This window comes from Lampris incognitus, chromosome 1 (assembly GCF_029633865.1).
Source record: "Lampris incognitus isolate fLamInc1 chromosome 1, fLamInc1.hap2, whole genome shotgun sequence".
Lineage (NCBI taxonomy): Eukaryota > Metazoa > Chordata > Actinopteri > Lampriformes > Lampridae > Lampris > Lampris incognitus.
The window spans coordinates 147604050-147619670 of NC_079211.1; the positions used below are offsets into that span (position 1 = coordinate 147604050).

A 15621-nucleotide genomic window follows, 5' to 3' on the forward strand; every position below is an offset into this window, starting at 1 on the left:
TGTGTCACTACAGTGAGAGAATGTGTGTCACTACAGTGAGAGAATGTGTCACTACAGTGAGAGAATGTGCGTCACTACAGTGAGAGAATGTGTGTCACTACAGTGAGAGAATGTGTGTCACTACAGTGAGAGAATGTGTCACTACAGTGAGAGAATGTGTGTCACTACAGTGAGAGAATGTGTGTCACTACAGTGAGAGAATGTGTCACTACAGTGAGAGAATGTGTGTCACTACAGTGAGACAATATGTGTCACTACAGTGAGAGAATGTGTGTCACTACAGTGAGACAATATGTGTCACTACAGTGAGAGAATGTGTCACTACAGTGAGAGAATGTGTGTCACTACAGTGAGAGAATATGTGTCACTACAGTGAGAGAATGTGTCACTACAGTGAGAGAATATGTGTCACTACAGTGAGAGAATGTGTGTCACTACAGTGAGAGAATGTGTCACTACAGTGAGAGAATGTGTGTCACTACAGTGAGACAATATGTGTCACTACAGTGAGAGAATGTGTGTCACTACAGTGAGACAATATGTGTCACTACAGTGAGAGAATGTGTCACTACAGTGAGAGAATGTGTGTCACTACAGTGAGAGAATGTGTGTCACCACAGTGAGAGAATGTGTCACTACAGTGAGAGAATATGTGTCACTACAGTGAGAGAATGTGTGTCACTACAGTGAGAGAATGTGTCACTACAGTGAGAGAATGTGTGTCACTACAGTAAGACAATATATGTCACTACAGTGAGAGAATATGTGTCACTACAGTGAGAGAATATATGTCACTACAGTGAGAGAATATGTGTCACTACAGTGAGAGAATGTGTGTCACTACAGTGAGAGAATGTGTTACTACAGTGAGAGAATGTGTGTCACTACAGTAAGACAATATATGTCACTACAGTGAGAGAATATGTGTCACTACAGTGAGAGAATGTGTGTCACTACAGTAAGACAATATATGTCACTACAGTGAGAGAATATGTGTCACTACAGTGAGAGAATATGTGTCACTACAGTGAGAGAATGTGTGTCACTACAGTGAGAGAATGTGCGTCACTACAGTGAGAGAATGTGCGTCACTACAGTGAGAGAATGTGTGTCACTACAGTGAGAGAATGTGTGTCACTACAGTGAGAGAATATGTGTCACTACAGTGAGAGAATGTGTCACTACAGTGAGAGAATGTGTGTCACTACAGTGAGAGAATGTGTGTCACTACAGTTAGAGAATAGGTGTTACTACAGTGAGAGAATATGTGTCACTACAGTGAGAGAATGTGTGTCACTACAGTGAGAGAATGTGTGTCACTACAGTGAGAGAATGTGTCACTACAGTGAGAGAATGTGTGTCACTACAGTGAGAGAATGTGTGTCACTACAGTTAGAGAATAGGTGTCACTACAGTGAGAGAATGTGTGTCACTACAGTTAGAGAATAGGTGTCACTACAGTGAGAGAATGTGTGTCACTACAGTGAGAGAATGTGTGTCACTACAGTTAGAGAATATGTCTCACTACAGTGAGAGAATGTGTGTCACTACAGTGAGACAATATGAGTTGTAGAGCTTCAAAAGCACCTGAAGTCTTTCACATCCCACCAAACAATGAAACATTGTGTGTGGCGACTGACAGAAGGGACACTTAACAGAAACAGCTGGGTTGATCTTAGAAAGGAAACTGTTAACTGCCAGCGCTCCCCGCAGGATCCTCCACTGCAAGTCACCTGACCTTTTGTTCAGCGGGGCTTTATATGGCGCCAGAGAGAGAGACACACACACAGAGAAGAGGGGGGGGTGCAGCTGAAACAGGGGGAATGGTAGATAAAGATGAAAAGACAACTTTCCCCAAACTTTCAAAATAGGGTTCAGCATCTGTCCGTCTCGGTCTATTTCTCTCTCTCGTCACCTCCCTGTCTGTCACTCTGTCTGCGCTTATTTCTCTGTCTGTGTCTTGGTTTCTGTCTCTTCCTCTGTCCCTGGCTGTCTGTCTACCTGTCTCCCTCCATCTGTCCTTCTGTCTGCCTCTCTTTCTCTCTCTGTCCGTCTTCCCCTTTGTGCCTGTCTGTCTCTCGGTCCGTGTCTGTATCCCTGTCTGATGTGTCTCTCTGTATCTGTCTGTCTGTCTGTCCCTCCAGACTGCCACCCGTCCTGTCGTTCCTGCGTGGGTCCTCTAGCGTCTGACTGTCTGCGCTGTCTGAAGCCGGAGGAGGTCCTCCACCTGCAGGCCAGCCACCTCCTCCATGGCGTGTGCACCTCCGGATGTCCCATGCACACTTTCCTGGATGGGACACGCACGTGTCGAGGTATGTGTGTACACACTGACACGGTGTGGGTGTGTGTCTGTGGGGAGGGGGGGGGGGGCAGTGGGTGACTTTTTGTATTTGCAATTAGCTAATTGTTAGGGCGCGTCTTTAGCACACACTGCTTTCCCAGCATACTGAGGGGTAGTGTTTGTTGTTGTTGTTGTTTTTTACGCCATCATTGAGTTTTCGTTTCCACCTTAATAACCTCAGCTCGCTCTCAGAAACCTCCTGCTGCACCTAAACATTCTGCCCCGTTACCACAACCGCCGTCTCCTGCCCCTGCTAGCTAACCGTCCGTCAGGTCTGTTAGCACGGGCTCCGGAACACGCCGTTGTCCCCCTCCCTTACCTTTTTCCTCGCGGAGCTAAAGCCACTCGCTAACGTCGACGTGCGTAGCGCTGCTCGTTTCCCAGCATGCCTTTCATGTCGCGGGAGCCTTCGTTAACTTTAACGAGACGAACCGCACCATGCCAGACGTTGTTTCAAGTCCCAGCGCTTACTTTGGAATTACATGCTGAGCTTTTACCGCCACGAGATAAACAGGAGCAGCAGGTGCTACGATGGAGTAAGCCACAAGGTCAAGGGTCCGGGTCAAAGGTCGGGGGTCAGCCTCTGGAGTGTGTGAGGAACACGGTGAAGTGTCATGGAAGCTACAGAGAGATATAGAAACTGTTCTTCAGTGGATGTGAGAGGTGGACGTGAGGCTCTTCAGTGATTTTTCCGTCCCCGGCTGCCGAGGAAGGTGAAGGGCCGGGCCGCTGAGCGGAGGAGGCGTGGAGGTGCGGGTAGGAAGGCATTCGGGGAGTAGACAGACAGAAGAATTCAGGGAGGACGACAACAAAGCTGGCTGAAGAGCTCTGGAGGAGGTTTTTGTAGTTTGCCGTGGTCCATTTTACACCGGCGTTTACTTGTTCAACAGATGCTCTGAAACAACGTGAGTCAGAACCCATCAGATAGATTCAGGTGTCACCAACAGGTGCCACAGAGCACTACATAGTACCCATGTCACTATAGTACTATGTGAAGTAGTAGCAGTACATGTATTATATCGTATTAATTTTGTAGTAGTACCATATGAGATAGTAGTAGTAGTACATTTGCTACATAGTAATTGTATGATATGACCACTCTGTTTCAAAAGTACTACTACTTCATATCATGCTACAACTATTTTACTACTACTACTACTACTACTACTACTATACTGTAGTAATCAGTTCAAATGGAACTATATGAAATTGTAGTAGTAGTAGTATTGCAACACAGTAATCATATCATAGTAGTACTATATGAAGTGGTAGTACTAAAAAGTATTACTAGGAGTGGTATATTCGCAACATAGTATTATTTCATAGTAGTTATATATGAAGTAGTTGTAGTACATTTGCTACACAGTAGCCATATAATAGTAGAACGATATGAAAAATCCATAGTTGTTGTATTAGTAGTACATTTGAAACATAGCAATTGTATCATAGTAGTACTCTGAAATAGCAGTAATAGTACATTTGCTAAATAGTAATTATTTCATAATGGAACTATATGAAATTGTAGTAGTAGTACATTTGCAACACGGTAGTCATAGCATAGTAGTACTATATGAAGGAGTAGTAGTACTAGCAGTACATTTGCTACACAGTAATCACACCATTGTAGTAATACATGGAATATTAGTAGTAGTACATTTGCTACACAGTAGCTATATCTTAGTAGTACTATATGAAAATGTATTACTAGTAGTAGTACTTTTGCAAAACAGTAATCATATCATAGTACTATATGAAGTAGCAGTGCTAAAAAGTATTACTAGGAGTGGTATATTCGCAACATAGTATCATATCATAGTGGTTATATTTGAAGTATTAGTAGTAGTACCTTTGCCACACAGTAATCATACCATTGTAGTAATACATGAAATAATAGTAGTACATTTGCTACACAGAAGCCATATCATGGTAGTACTATATGAAAAAGTATTACTAGTAGTGGTACATTTGCAACATAGTAATTATATCATAGTAGTATTGTATGACATAGTAGTAGTAGTACATTTGCTACATAGTAAGAGTACATGTCATGCTGAGTACATGTATTGTGTGTGTGTCTTAGATCATCCAGAGGTAGGTGGAGAATCAGAATACAAATTAGAGTTATACTGACACATAGTATCGTAACTACGGCAGATAAATGTAAAATTTAATCAGGTGAGCTTGGTATCAATTTAATTTCTGCCAGTGGAAATAAATTTGTCACTAGAAGAAATTAAATTGTTACTGTTAGAAAAAGAATTGGAGATATTGTAATACATTTTCCCATCATGATGAATACTTTTTAACAGAAGAGTCATCATCGTAAGAACATAGATGTGAGGGGTGTGTAGGAGGGTAGAGCTGGAGACAACATTAATAACGGTGTTGAAACGAGGGTACAACCGAAGAGACTAATCATCTGATATAATGGTATCGGATGATTTTCTGCTTCCGGTGTGGGAAGGCGGTGGCACGGATTCACATTTGTGCAGCCTCACCCAGTACCGTCCATGCAGTGTCTTTGTCCACGTCTATGTCTTAAGTTTGTTTTGTCTTCATTTGATGGCTGGGAGAGCTTGGACTGCTGCGTCCTACGGGCCCAGGGACCACGGCCCTGCCGGAGCTGTGCCCAAGGAGGTAACACCAAGGGTGGTCTGACAGGATGCAGAAGCGGGGAAGGCTAAGCTAACTGCTAGCCCATGCAGACCGGCAGGTCTGATAACAGTGAAGGCGGTCTGGTGGTGGCCTCGCCTAGCCTTGACTGTGTTTTTAGTTTCGTCGTGTGGAGTGCGGGGAGGTGTGTCGAAGGTGTCTGGCTGGGAGAGCTGGCGTTGGATCGGCAGGGGAGCTTGGTCTGCTGTGTCCGGTGGGCCCAGGGACCACGGCCCTGCCGGAGCTGTGCCCAAGGAGGTAACACCAAGGGTGGTCTGACAGGATGCAGAAGCGGGGAAGGCTAAGCTAACTGCTAGCCCATGCAGACCGGCAGGTCTGATAACAGTGAAGGCGGTCTGGTGGTGGCCTCGCCTAGCCTTGACTGTGTTTTTAGTTTGGTCGTGTGGAGTGCGGGGAGGTGTGTCGAAGGTGTCTGGCTGGGAGAGCTGGCGTTGGATCGGCAGGGGAGCTTGGTCTGCTGTGTCCGGTGGGCCCAGGGACCACGGCCCTGCCGGAACTGCGCCCGAGGAGGAAACACCGAGGGGGGTCTGACAGGACGTGGATGTGGAGTAGGCTAAGCTAAGTGCTAGCCCATGCAGACCGTCAGTTCCGGCAGTCATCCTGGCTGGTGTTCGTTCTCTGGACAATAGAATTTTTGGACTGTGTTGCACTGAGTGGACTGTGTTGTTAACTGTTTTGAGTTTTGTTTTTGCTTTATGTTGTTTTTGTTGCTTCGTTCTCTACTGTTTTTGTATGTTTTGGTTGTGTCATTTTTGGGAAATTTGGGATGTGCGTTTTTGCCTTTGTGTGTCACTGCTGTGGGCTGGGGGAAACGGAATTTTGTTTCTTTTGTGTACGCAAGTACACGAAAGAAATGACAACAAATTGTTCCTGATTCCTGATCAGGTGATTCATATTGGCTGCAACGTGCCGCTAGACAGCTTGTGTGTATCGCTTAGAAACCATTTAAGGATTGGTGTAAAACCTGGAAGAGGACGGAAGTGAGTCTGTAGTTCTGATGGAGGACAGAGGTTTGTTCCACCATTCTGGGTCCAGGTGAGAGAAACGTTTGGACCTGCAGCTCATCGCTTGTGTTCTGGATGGGTTTTGGCGGTTTCTCACGGTCCAGGAGATGAACGCTCATTTCTCTGTCTTCTCTCTTTCGGTCACCGTTGACTCGACAGCTGCGCTCCAAGATGTTTGCAGCGTGTCGCCGTCGTTCTAATGACAGGCTTCCTTTGTGGAACAGCTTTATGGCTTCCTGTCGGTTTATGGCTCCTGAGTTCTGGTGAAGAAAAAGCCATTTCTGTTGTTTACACGTTTCCCCCTCAGTTCTTTAGGATTCCTCTGAGTGCTCTGAAAGTTAAACCAGAGCGCTGCAAAGATGTGAAGGTCCTCCCTGGTGTCTGGCTCACGCCCCGATACCGTGGGTTTACTCGCTGGCTCCCCGCACGTCTCCAGGACATCATGAAATAATTTCCCTGTTTGGACAGGGAATCGACCGAATATGTTTTGCATAAACAAACAAGGATGGCCAAGCTCATTATCGTGTCTTTCTTTATCTTGGTGAGATGAGGAAGAAACACGTGCACTGTTTCCTCGTGAATTAATGCCTGCCTTGCAGTTCCAAGGCCCCGGCCGATAAGTAATCAAGGACAAGAGCCCGGAAAGGGAAAATAAAAATGATCCTTTGGTGTTGAAAGTGCGCTATTTATTGTGTTTCGCTTTGTTTTTCTTTTCTTTGTTTTTTTTATTGAAAAAGGTAACGGCCGCCCTAATGAGCGGTTTTCTGTGCCCTCGTCCAACGTGACTTTAACGTTCACAACGGGGGGAACTCAACAAAGTGCTGTTTAGTGTATTGAGGATTGGATAGCCATTAGCCGTATCGAACCCCCTTAATCATCCTGAAGGAGAAAACTCCGAGATGGATGAATGGGAGTCGGGGGAGGAAGGCTTCTGTCGGCTCTGTCCTCGCCTGGGGTCAGTATGAGAGAGACAGTGTACCGGGTTCAACACTGTACTGTGCTGTTGTGTTAACATCATGTTGACATTCAGTAGGTAAACAACTGCCGAGCAAACAGGTGGAGAACCTGAGTACCTTCAGGGTGGAAGCCAAGAAGTGGCTTCTTGATGATTTGCTGGAGTGGAGTCAGGGATCAGATAACAGAGAAAAGGGTGTTTCAATAAAAGTATTTATTAATTTAGTTCTACTGTGCTGGGTGTTGTTTCATAAAGATGTGATTCATTCATATGGATTATATATTGATCACAAGAGCAATCAATATACAATCAGTTCCAAGTTCTTCATTTTTGGGGGGGGGGTTTCCCCCCGTTTTTCTCCCCAATTGTACTTGGCCAATTACCCCCTTCTTCTGAGCCGTCCCAGTCGCTGCTCCACCCCCTCTGCTGATCCGGGGAGGGCTGCAGACTACCACATGCCTCCTCCCATACATGTGGAGTCGCCAGCCGCTTCTTTTCACCTGACAGTGAGGAGTTTCACCAGGGGGACGTAGCACATGGGAGGATCACGCTATTCCCCCCAGTTCCCCCTCCCCCCTGAACAGGCGCCCTGGCTGACCAGAAGAGGCGCTAGTGCAGCGACCAGGACACGTACCCACATCTGGCTACCCACCCACAGACACGGCCAGTTGTTGTTTTTTTTTTTACCCCCCGTTTTCGTCCCAATTGACCTTTCGCAAAGCCCCGCCCTCCTTAGTTACTGATGCTATGCCCATCAAGCTTTTCAGAACCATCCAGGAAGTAGCCGGAAAACCCCAAAACATGAAGCTGAGTTGATGGTGGTTTAGGGTAGACTCCACTCTGCAACTGCCTGCCCATTCCTGTCCTCCCAAGTTATGCCAAGGATCCTCAGGAGACATCTCACATGGAAGTCCTCCAGGCTTCTGAGATGGTGGCTGTAGATGGTCCATGCCTCACATCCATATAGTAGTGTGGAGAGGCACACTGCTCTGTAAACAAGCACTTTGGTGTGGAGGGACAGAGGAACGAAGAAGCCTTTGTTTGTGCGTGTTTGTGTTTGTGTTGGCGGGCAGTTCTGACATGCCACCAGCTCCCCAGTGAAAAGTCAAAGTCAAAGTGTCTTTATTGTCTCTACAGGGAAATTAGTTTGCAGCCAGTGTAATAAAACTCTAACACAAAAACGAGACGTACAAACAGCAAGGCAGAATTCACAACAGGACATAGTGGGCAAGGAGAACCAAAGGAATTCAACTATACAGAGCAAGGAAACAAACCATCTGCAGACAACAGATGAGTACTGTCTACCATTTAACAGTTAAATGGCAGTGGGGACAAAGGAAGCCTTGTGTCTCTTAGTCCTAATACAGGGCATCCTCAACCGACGACCCGAGGGTAACAGCTCAAAGTCTGGCCGAAGGGGGTGACCTTGGCACTCCAGAAGGGAAGTAGCCTTTCTGAACACCTTCCTGTTATAAAGGTCAGTAAGCTGGGCTTGGCTTCTCCCTGAAATCTTACTAGCCCATTTGTTGAGTCTATCAAGCTGTTTTTTTTATTGGCCAGAGTCAAGTCACCAAACCAAGCAACAGTACAGTACATTAAAACTGTTCCAGTAAAACTTGTATAAAAGAGAGTCATCATCTGGGAGGAGACGTTAAATGTCCACATTTTCCTCAGGAAAACAGGTCTTTGTTGGACCTTCTCTGATGTGGAAGCAACGTGAGTTTCAAAGCAGTTTGTTGTGGAGAACAACCCCCAGATATCTGTAGCTCAATGTCAGCACCTTTAATGCTGGTAGGTACAGGACTAGGAAGAGTCTTTCTAAAGCTGATCATCATGTCTTTAGTTTTAGACACATTTAAGTGGAGAAAGGACTCATCACACCAAGACACAAAATCGTCGACCACAGGTCCATGTTTTTCCTCCTCCCCTTCAAGAAGACTTACAATCACTGAATCATCCGCACATTTGAATGTGTCTGTTGGTATGGTTGCTATAGTGACAGTCATTAGTGTACAAGATGTAGAGTAACGGGGAGAGACAACAGCCCTGAGGGGAACCGGTTGAAGAGTACAGCTGATTGGAAAAAGAGCAATTAGCCCTCACACACTGGGACCTGTCAGTCAAGAAGTCCAGTATCCAGCCAGCTAGATTAAGATCCAGACTGAAGAGATGAATTAGCTTTTCTGCTAACAGATGTGGCTGGCTCATGTTAAAGTTTGAGGAGAAATCTATAAACAACAGCTTGGCATGAGCATTTGTCCCCTCAAGATGGTGGTACAGAAAATTTAAAAGGGCTATCGTGGCATCTTGTACACCCCTGTCGGGCCTGTGTGCAAATTGCAGTGGCTCAAGGGATTTCTGCACCTGCGATAAAACCTCATTTTTAACGAGCTTCTCAAATTTCGTCATGGTTAAGATGTCAACGCTACTGGTCTATAGTCATTTAATGTCACAGGGTTCAAGTCTTGGCACCTGGTACAATTGTGGAACGTTTCCATAATTTAGGGACCCTCTTGCTGAAGGGATCGTGTAAAAATGATGTGAAATATTCCACACAACTGTTCAGCACAGGTTCTAAGAACCTGACCACAGATATGATCAGATCCAGGGCTTTTGCTGGACTTGGTGACTTTGAAGAGTTTTTCCACACTTTTGATATCAACAGTCAAAGCTGGGGGCGCTCTAGTGCTGTTCTTTAATGCATTCAGTTTCTCTGTGAAGTCATGATGATCAAATCTTAAGTAAAATGTGTTTAACTCATCAGCCAACTGTTCATCTGAATTAAAACCAGCCAGACCAATGTTCCTGTTGCCTTTATCTCTATCCCCAGTCATAGATTTCATACCGGTCCAGGTTTCATACCGTTCCGTTCGGGGTAGCTGGAGTTTTAAACCGGTCCAGGTTTCATACCGTTCCGTTCGGGGTAGCTGACTGGAGTTTTAAACCGGTCCAGGTTTCATACCATTCTGTTTGGGGTAGCTGACTGGAGTTTTAAACCGGTCCAGGTTTCATACAGTTCCGTTTGGGGTAGCTGACTGGAGTTTTAAACCGCTCCAGGTTTCATACCGTTCCGTTCGGGGGTAGCTGACTGGAGTTTTAAACCGGTCCAGGTTTCATACCGTTCCGTTCGGGGTAGCTGACTGGAGATTGAAACCGGTCCAGGTTTCATACCGTTCCGTTCAGGGGTAGCTGACTGGAGTTTTAAACCGCTCCAGGTTTCATACCGTTCCGTTCGGGGGTAGCTGACTGGAGTTTTAAACCGGTCCAGGTTTCATACCGTTCCGTTCGGGGTAGCTGACTGGAGATTGAAACCGGTCCAGGTTTCATACCGTTCTGTTCGGGGGTAGCTGACTGGAGATTTAAACCGGTCCAGGTTTCATACCGTTCCGTTTGGGGTAGCTGACTGGAGTTTTAAACCGGTCCAGGTTTCATACCGTTCTGTTCGGGGGTAGCTGATTGGAGATTTAAACCGGTCCAGGTTTCATACCGTTCCGTTTGGGGTAGCTGACTGGAGTTTTAAACCGGTCCAGGTTTCATACCGTTCCGTTCGGGGGTAGCTGACTGGAGTTTTAAACCGGTCCAGGTTTCATACCGTTCCGTTCGGGGTAGCTGACTGGAGTTTTAAACCGGTCCAGGTTTCATACCGTTCCGTTCGGGGTAGCTGACTGGAGTTTTAAACCGGTCCAGGTTTCATACCGTTCCGTTCGGGGGTAGCTGACTGGAGTTTTAAACCGGTCCAGGTTTCATACCATTCCGTTTGGGGTAGCTGACTGGAGTTTTAAACCGGTCCAGGTTTCATACCGTTCCGTTCGGGGGTAGCTGACTGGAGTTTTAAAGTGTGCTCAGACACTTGAGCACATAGTAAGCAATACATACATAGGCTGACAGAGGTGTGCAGTCACATAAATCAGCCACACACACACAAATGCATCCTCAGTATGGAGGCGCACACACACACACACACACATACACACACACAGAAACAGGTTAGTACATAGTTACCCTGTTAGTAAAAGGGCTCATACAGTCACACACACACACACGCATGCACATGTACACATACCTACGTTAATTGGTCCTGACAAACTATCAGATGTGATGTAAATTCCTCCTCCCCTCTTGTCTGGACACAGACACCTGGGTGGGGATTCACCACCTCCCAATACAAACGCACACACACACACACACACACACACACACACACACACAAACCCCAGTCCGCCAGTGCCAGGCAGACTGCCGTCAGACAGACAGTGCTAACGTATCATAAGCACTAGCCCTGGTCGCTTCTGTGTCAGTTTAGATTTGATTAATACTATATCTGATATTATTAATATTATTACAAGAGATAATGGGTTTCAAGTCTTTTTTGGTTTGAATTTAATAGCTGTCAGCTCTTAAAGCCTTACAGCTGTATCGAAAAATGGAGAATTTCACTGAGAATTGAAAATGGAAAATGTGTCTCCGTGACATTATCGCCATATTTTAATCTTTTAAGCCGCGTCATTTCTTCTTTTTACTTTGTCAGAGTTTGAATCAAGTGAAGGGAAGATAAACTTAAAGCGACAATTACACAATTTTGATGCTTTTATTGCGGCCATGTTTAACAAAACAGCTAATCCATCAGTCTCCACATCCTGCAGACTGTAGCAGGATGTGATAAGGATGGTTGATGTCTGGTAGGACTTTACCAGGACAAATGACAGGGGCATAGTGTTTTCTGTCTTCATCACAGCTGCCAGATGAGGAAGAAGAAGGCAGGTGGTGTTGAGTTTGAAGAAGCAGTGAAGTTGTTTTGTCTAACAAGCAGATATGACAGAACAAGCTGGTACAAGACCTTTACCAACACATAGTACTACATCCATAAGTAAAACTCAGGTTCAACCAGGTTTCTGGTTTGTTTCTGACACAACAGAACTGGTGACTCGTTTGAGTTCGGGGTTCAGTTCTTCACGTGTATATAACCCTTAAAGGGCATGGTTTCATTTTTACTGTGTCTACTGTGTCTTCTAAACTTGATAGAGTTTCCATGTCAGTTTTTTTAGCCTAGCTTAGCTCAGTTGCTGAATGTCTATCAGGATCATTAGCAGCTCCACTCGAAAGAAGCCAAGTAGACCTTCAAACTTCAACAAAGATGGATTTCTTGTCTAACAAAACTAAACATGGTAATCTATGTGTTTATACGGTCGCTAATTTCTTTTTTTGGGGGGGGGGGTTTACCCTTTTTCTCCCCAATTTACCTGGCCAATCTTTAACGCCTACACTATTCCTTGCAGGGATGAATCAGGAATCAGGAACACTTGATTTGTCATTTCACCTCATGTACTTGCACACATGAAGTGAAACTAAATGCCCTTTCCCCCAGCCCCCAGCAGTGCAACATACAGACAGCAACACATTTAAGAACGGCAAGAACACACATATTCAAACTAACACGTATATCCAAACTAAAAAAATCCCTGACCAAGGGAACAAACGGATGACTGTCAGAATCGCCGGTCTGCATGGGCTAGCAGTTAGCCTAGCCTGCCCCGATTACACGTCCTGTCAGACCGCCCTCCATGTTTCCTCCTCGGGTGCAGCTCCAGGCAGGGCCGTGGTCCCTGTGGCAACTGGACGCAGCAGACCAAGCGCTCCCAGCCGATCCAGCACCAGCTCTCCCAGCCAACAGAGACACAAATTTAGATGCAGACGTGGACAAAGACACTGCATCGACGATACTGGGTGAGGCCGCCGCACATGTGAATTCGTGCTACCATCTTCCAACACTGGCACTGGGCGAGGCCGCTGCAAACGTGAATTCGCACCGCCATCTCCCCACACCGGAATCAAACACATGGAAAATACAACATTATTCCTGATGAAAAAAAATCTGTGAAATTACTGGAAATTATAAACACAAGGCAACAAGACAAACGATGCATGAAGGCGTGCACCTGAAACAGCTTCCATTTGACTTGTCCTGTTCCAGAGGTCACTACTAGGACCCCCCCCCCCCCGGAAACCTAAATCACACCTCCATCTGCACTCTGTCGTTATTATTACAACCCCGTCAGCACAATACGCCGTGATGGAGCCAATTCTGTAAGTGCCGGCACCAGATAATGTCTGATAAGAGCACCGGCGCACACCAATTTGGACTGTAGGGAAATCAATACGCGCCGCCCACCCGGCAACAGATTAGATGTCCCTGATGCAATAAAAGGAGCGAGAGGCTGGCGACCGCCATCGGTCTGTCTCACCCCTCCCCTCCCCTCTGTCAGGGATGCCACTGTGGCAGCGAGCTCTGTTTAATATGCCTCACGCTGCATCCCAGAAGACCGCGGGCATATGTGTGTGTGTCTGTGTTTGTTTTGTGTGTGTGTGTGTGTGTGTGTGTGTGTTTGCCTGCTAAGCATATCCATGTCTGTGCTGAAGCGAGAAAATGAAAGAGGTTGCGTGTCTTTTAGAGAAGAGAGGGAGAAGAAAAGTGCTTGTTGATAGTTGTGTGTGTGCGTGTTTAGGTGTGTGCATGTGATAAAGTCAACTGTGAATACATAAGTTTTGTTTTCTGCTCCATCGACAATATGAGTTGCTACTAAAGTAGATAAAGGAGAAGCGTCTCCGGATTTTGCTCAGGTAGGAGAGAGAGAGACAGACAGATAGAGAGAGACTAGAGAGAGAGAGACGAGAGAGCGAGAGAGAGAGACAGAGAGAGACAGACAGATAGAGAGAGACTAGAGGGAGAGAGACGAGAGAGCGAGAGAGAGAGAGAGATGAGAGAGGCCGATAGACACGAGTGAGAGAGACAGACAGACAGCAAGAGACAGAGCGAGAGACAGAGAGAGACAGAGAGAGACAGACAGACAGAGAGAGACTAGAGGGAGAGAGACGAGAGAGCGAGAGAGATAGTGAGAGAGAGAGAGAGATGAGAGAGGCCGATAGACACGAGTGAGAGAGACAGACAGACAGCAAGAGACAGAGCGAGAGACAGCGAGAGAGAGACAGATAGAGGGAGACAGAGAGAGAGAGACGAGAGATAGTGAGAGAGAGAGAGATGAGAGAGGCCGATAGACACGAGTGAGAGAGACAGACAGATAGCAAGAGACAGAGCGAGAGACAGAGAGAGACAGCGAGAGAGAGACAGATAGAGGGAGACAGAGAGAGAGAGACAGCGAGAGAGAGACAGCGAGAGAGAGACAGATAGAGGGCGAGGGAGAAAGATGGAGAGATAGAAAGAGACTGTGCTGGCGATGGTCTTCCCATGTACACAAGTCATTGATAAAGCTGGCAGCTCACTGTAAGTATAAGGAGAGTGGTAATCACACACACACACACACACACACACACACACACACACACACACACACACACACACACACACACACACACCAGTGATGGCTGTTTGCTGTTGGTTTCTTGGTGACGGCTCTTTTCAACTTGAAGCAGAGTTTACATTCCGGGCTGGTGAAGTGAGCTACGCGGCTAAAGCTAATAGCTCTGCTGCAATCTGTCTCCCTGCTGCCAAGCCCACATCAAAGGCCCAACAAAAGGCCTGTTTTAGGGCCGCCTCAGTGTTTGTGCCAGGGTGAGGGATTGGCCATATACGCGCATGCGTGTGTGTGTGTGTGTGTGTGTTTGTGTGTGTGTGTGTGAGAGAGAGAATGTAAAAGCCTGTTTATGCACATTCTTGTATGTGTGTGTGTGTGTGTGTCTTTTGAAGCTTAGTGTTAGCAAACATCGATTCGAGCATAGCTGGTGCCGTCCAGGCCAAACGCTTACCGCCATCATTCTGACGATAATAAAACTGGCAGGATTACAGCATCAATCACCTGCTCTCATTCTGGAATTTGGCAGCGATGTAAAGATCTGATCTCATTTGGGGAATTTACTTTTAAGTGACTATCAAATAACCTAATGGGGGAAACTGGGACAGCAGCCCATAATTAACTAGTCCTCGCTGGCACACCGCCACCACGAACCAAGCCGATTTAGCCCAGACCAACTTCTGTGTCGATAGAAGACGTCTGATTGGTCGAAAGGACTACAAGTCTGCCATCACTGACTACGTTTACATGTTAGAAAAAGTCAATTTATTGTGTTAGTCCAGGGGTCCCCAATTACTTTTCACAGCGGGCCACTTTTAGGGCCACTTTTAAAACCACGGGCCACTCAACCTCCAGCAGCATGTTGTTCGTTAGTTTGTTTTGGCGTCGATACGTTGCAGGTATTATAATTTAAACAGAGATTTTTCATCTATTTTTCGATATATTACTAGTCTTACTTTTACTAAGAAATTAAAAAAAAAAATTTGGTAGGGAAATAAAAAAAATTCTGGCATTTCTCCATAAATTCTCGCGGACCATACATCAACCCGTCACGGGCCGGACGTGGCCCGCGGGCCGCCTATTGGGGACCCCTGTGTTAGTCCCACTAAAACCGGACTTTTGAAATACATGTAAACGTGTTAGTCCGACTGGAATCGTACTGAATGGAATTTCTCAAAGTGGGACTGACACACCTAGATGACGCGGTTGGGGATGGATTCACCCTGGCATGTATACGCTTCAGTCGGCCCCGAACTGGCCTAGGCGTGCTGCGCATGATCCATAGTTCCTGCGGCGGTCTTTTCACCCGGAAGTGGAACAGCGTAGTATCAACACTGTCAA

The 15621-nt window shown here is 46.2% G+C and overlaps 1 protein-coding gene across 1 annotated transcript in view; it reads left to right on the forward strand.

Moving 5' to 3' along the window:
• Nucleotides 1-15621, forward strand: part of fras1 (Fraser extracellular matrix complex subunit 1) — a 333688-nt gene that overhangs the window by 129603 nt on the left and 188464 nt on the right. Inside the window, exon 19 of the mRNA XM_056280308.1 lies at nt 2145-2312. Coding sequence (XP_056136283.1) covers nt 2145-2312 — 168 coding nt within the window. The remainder of the gene's footprint in view (nt 1-2144; nt 2313-15621) is intronic.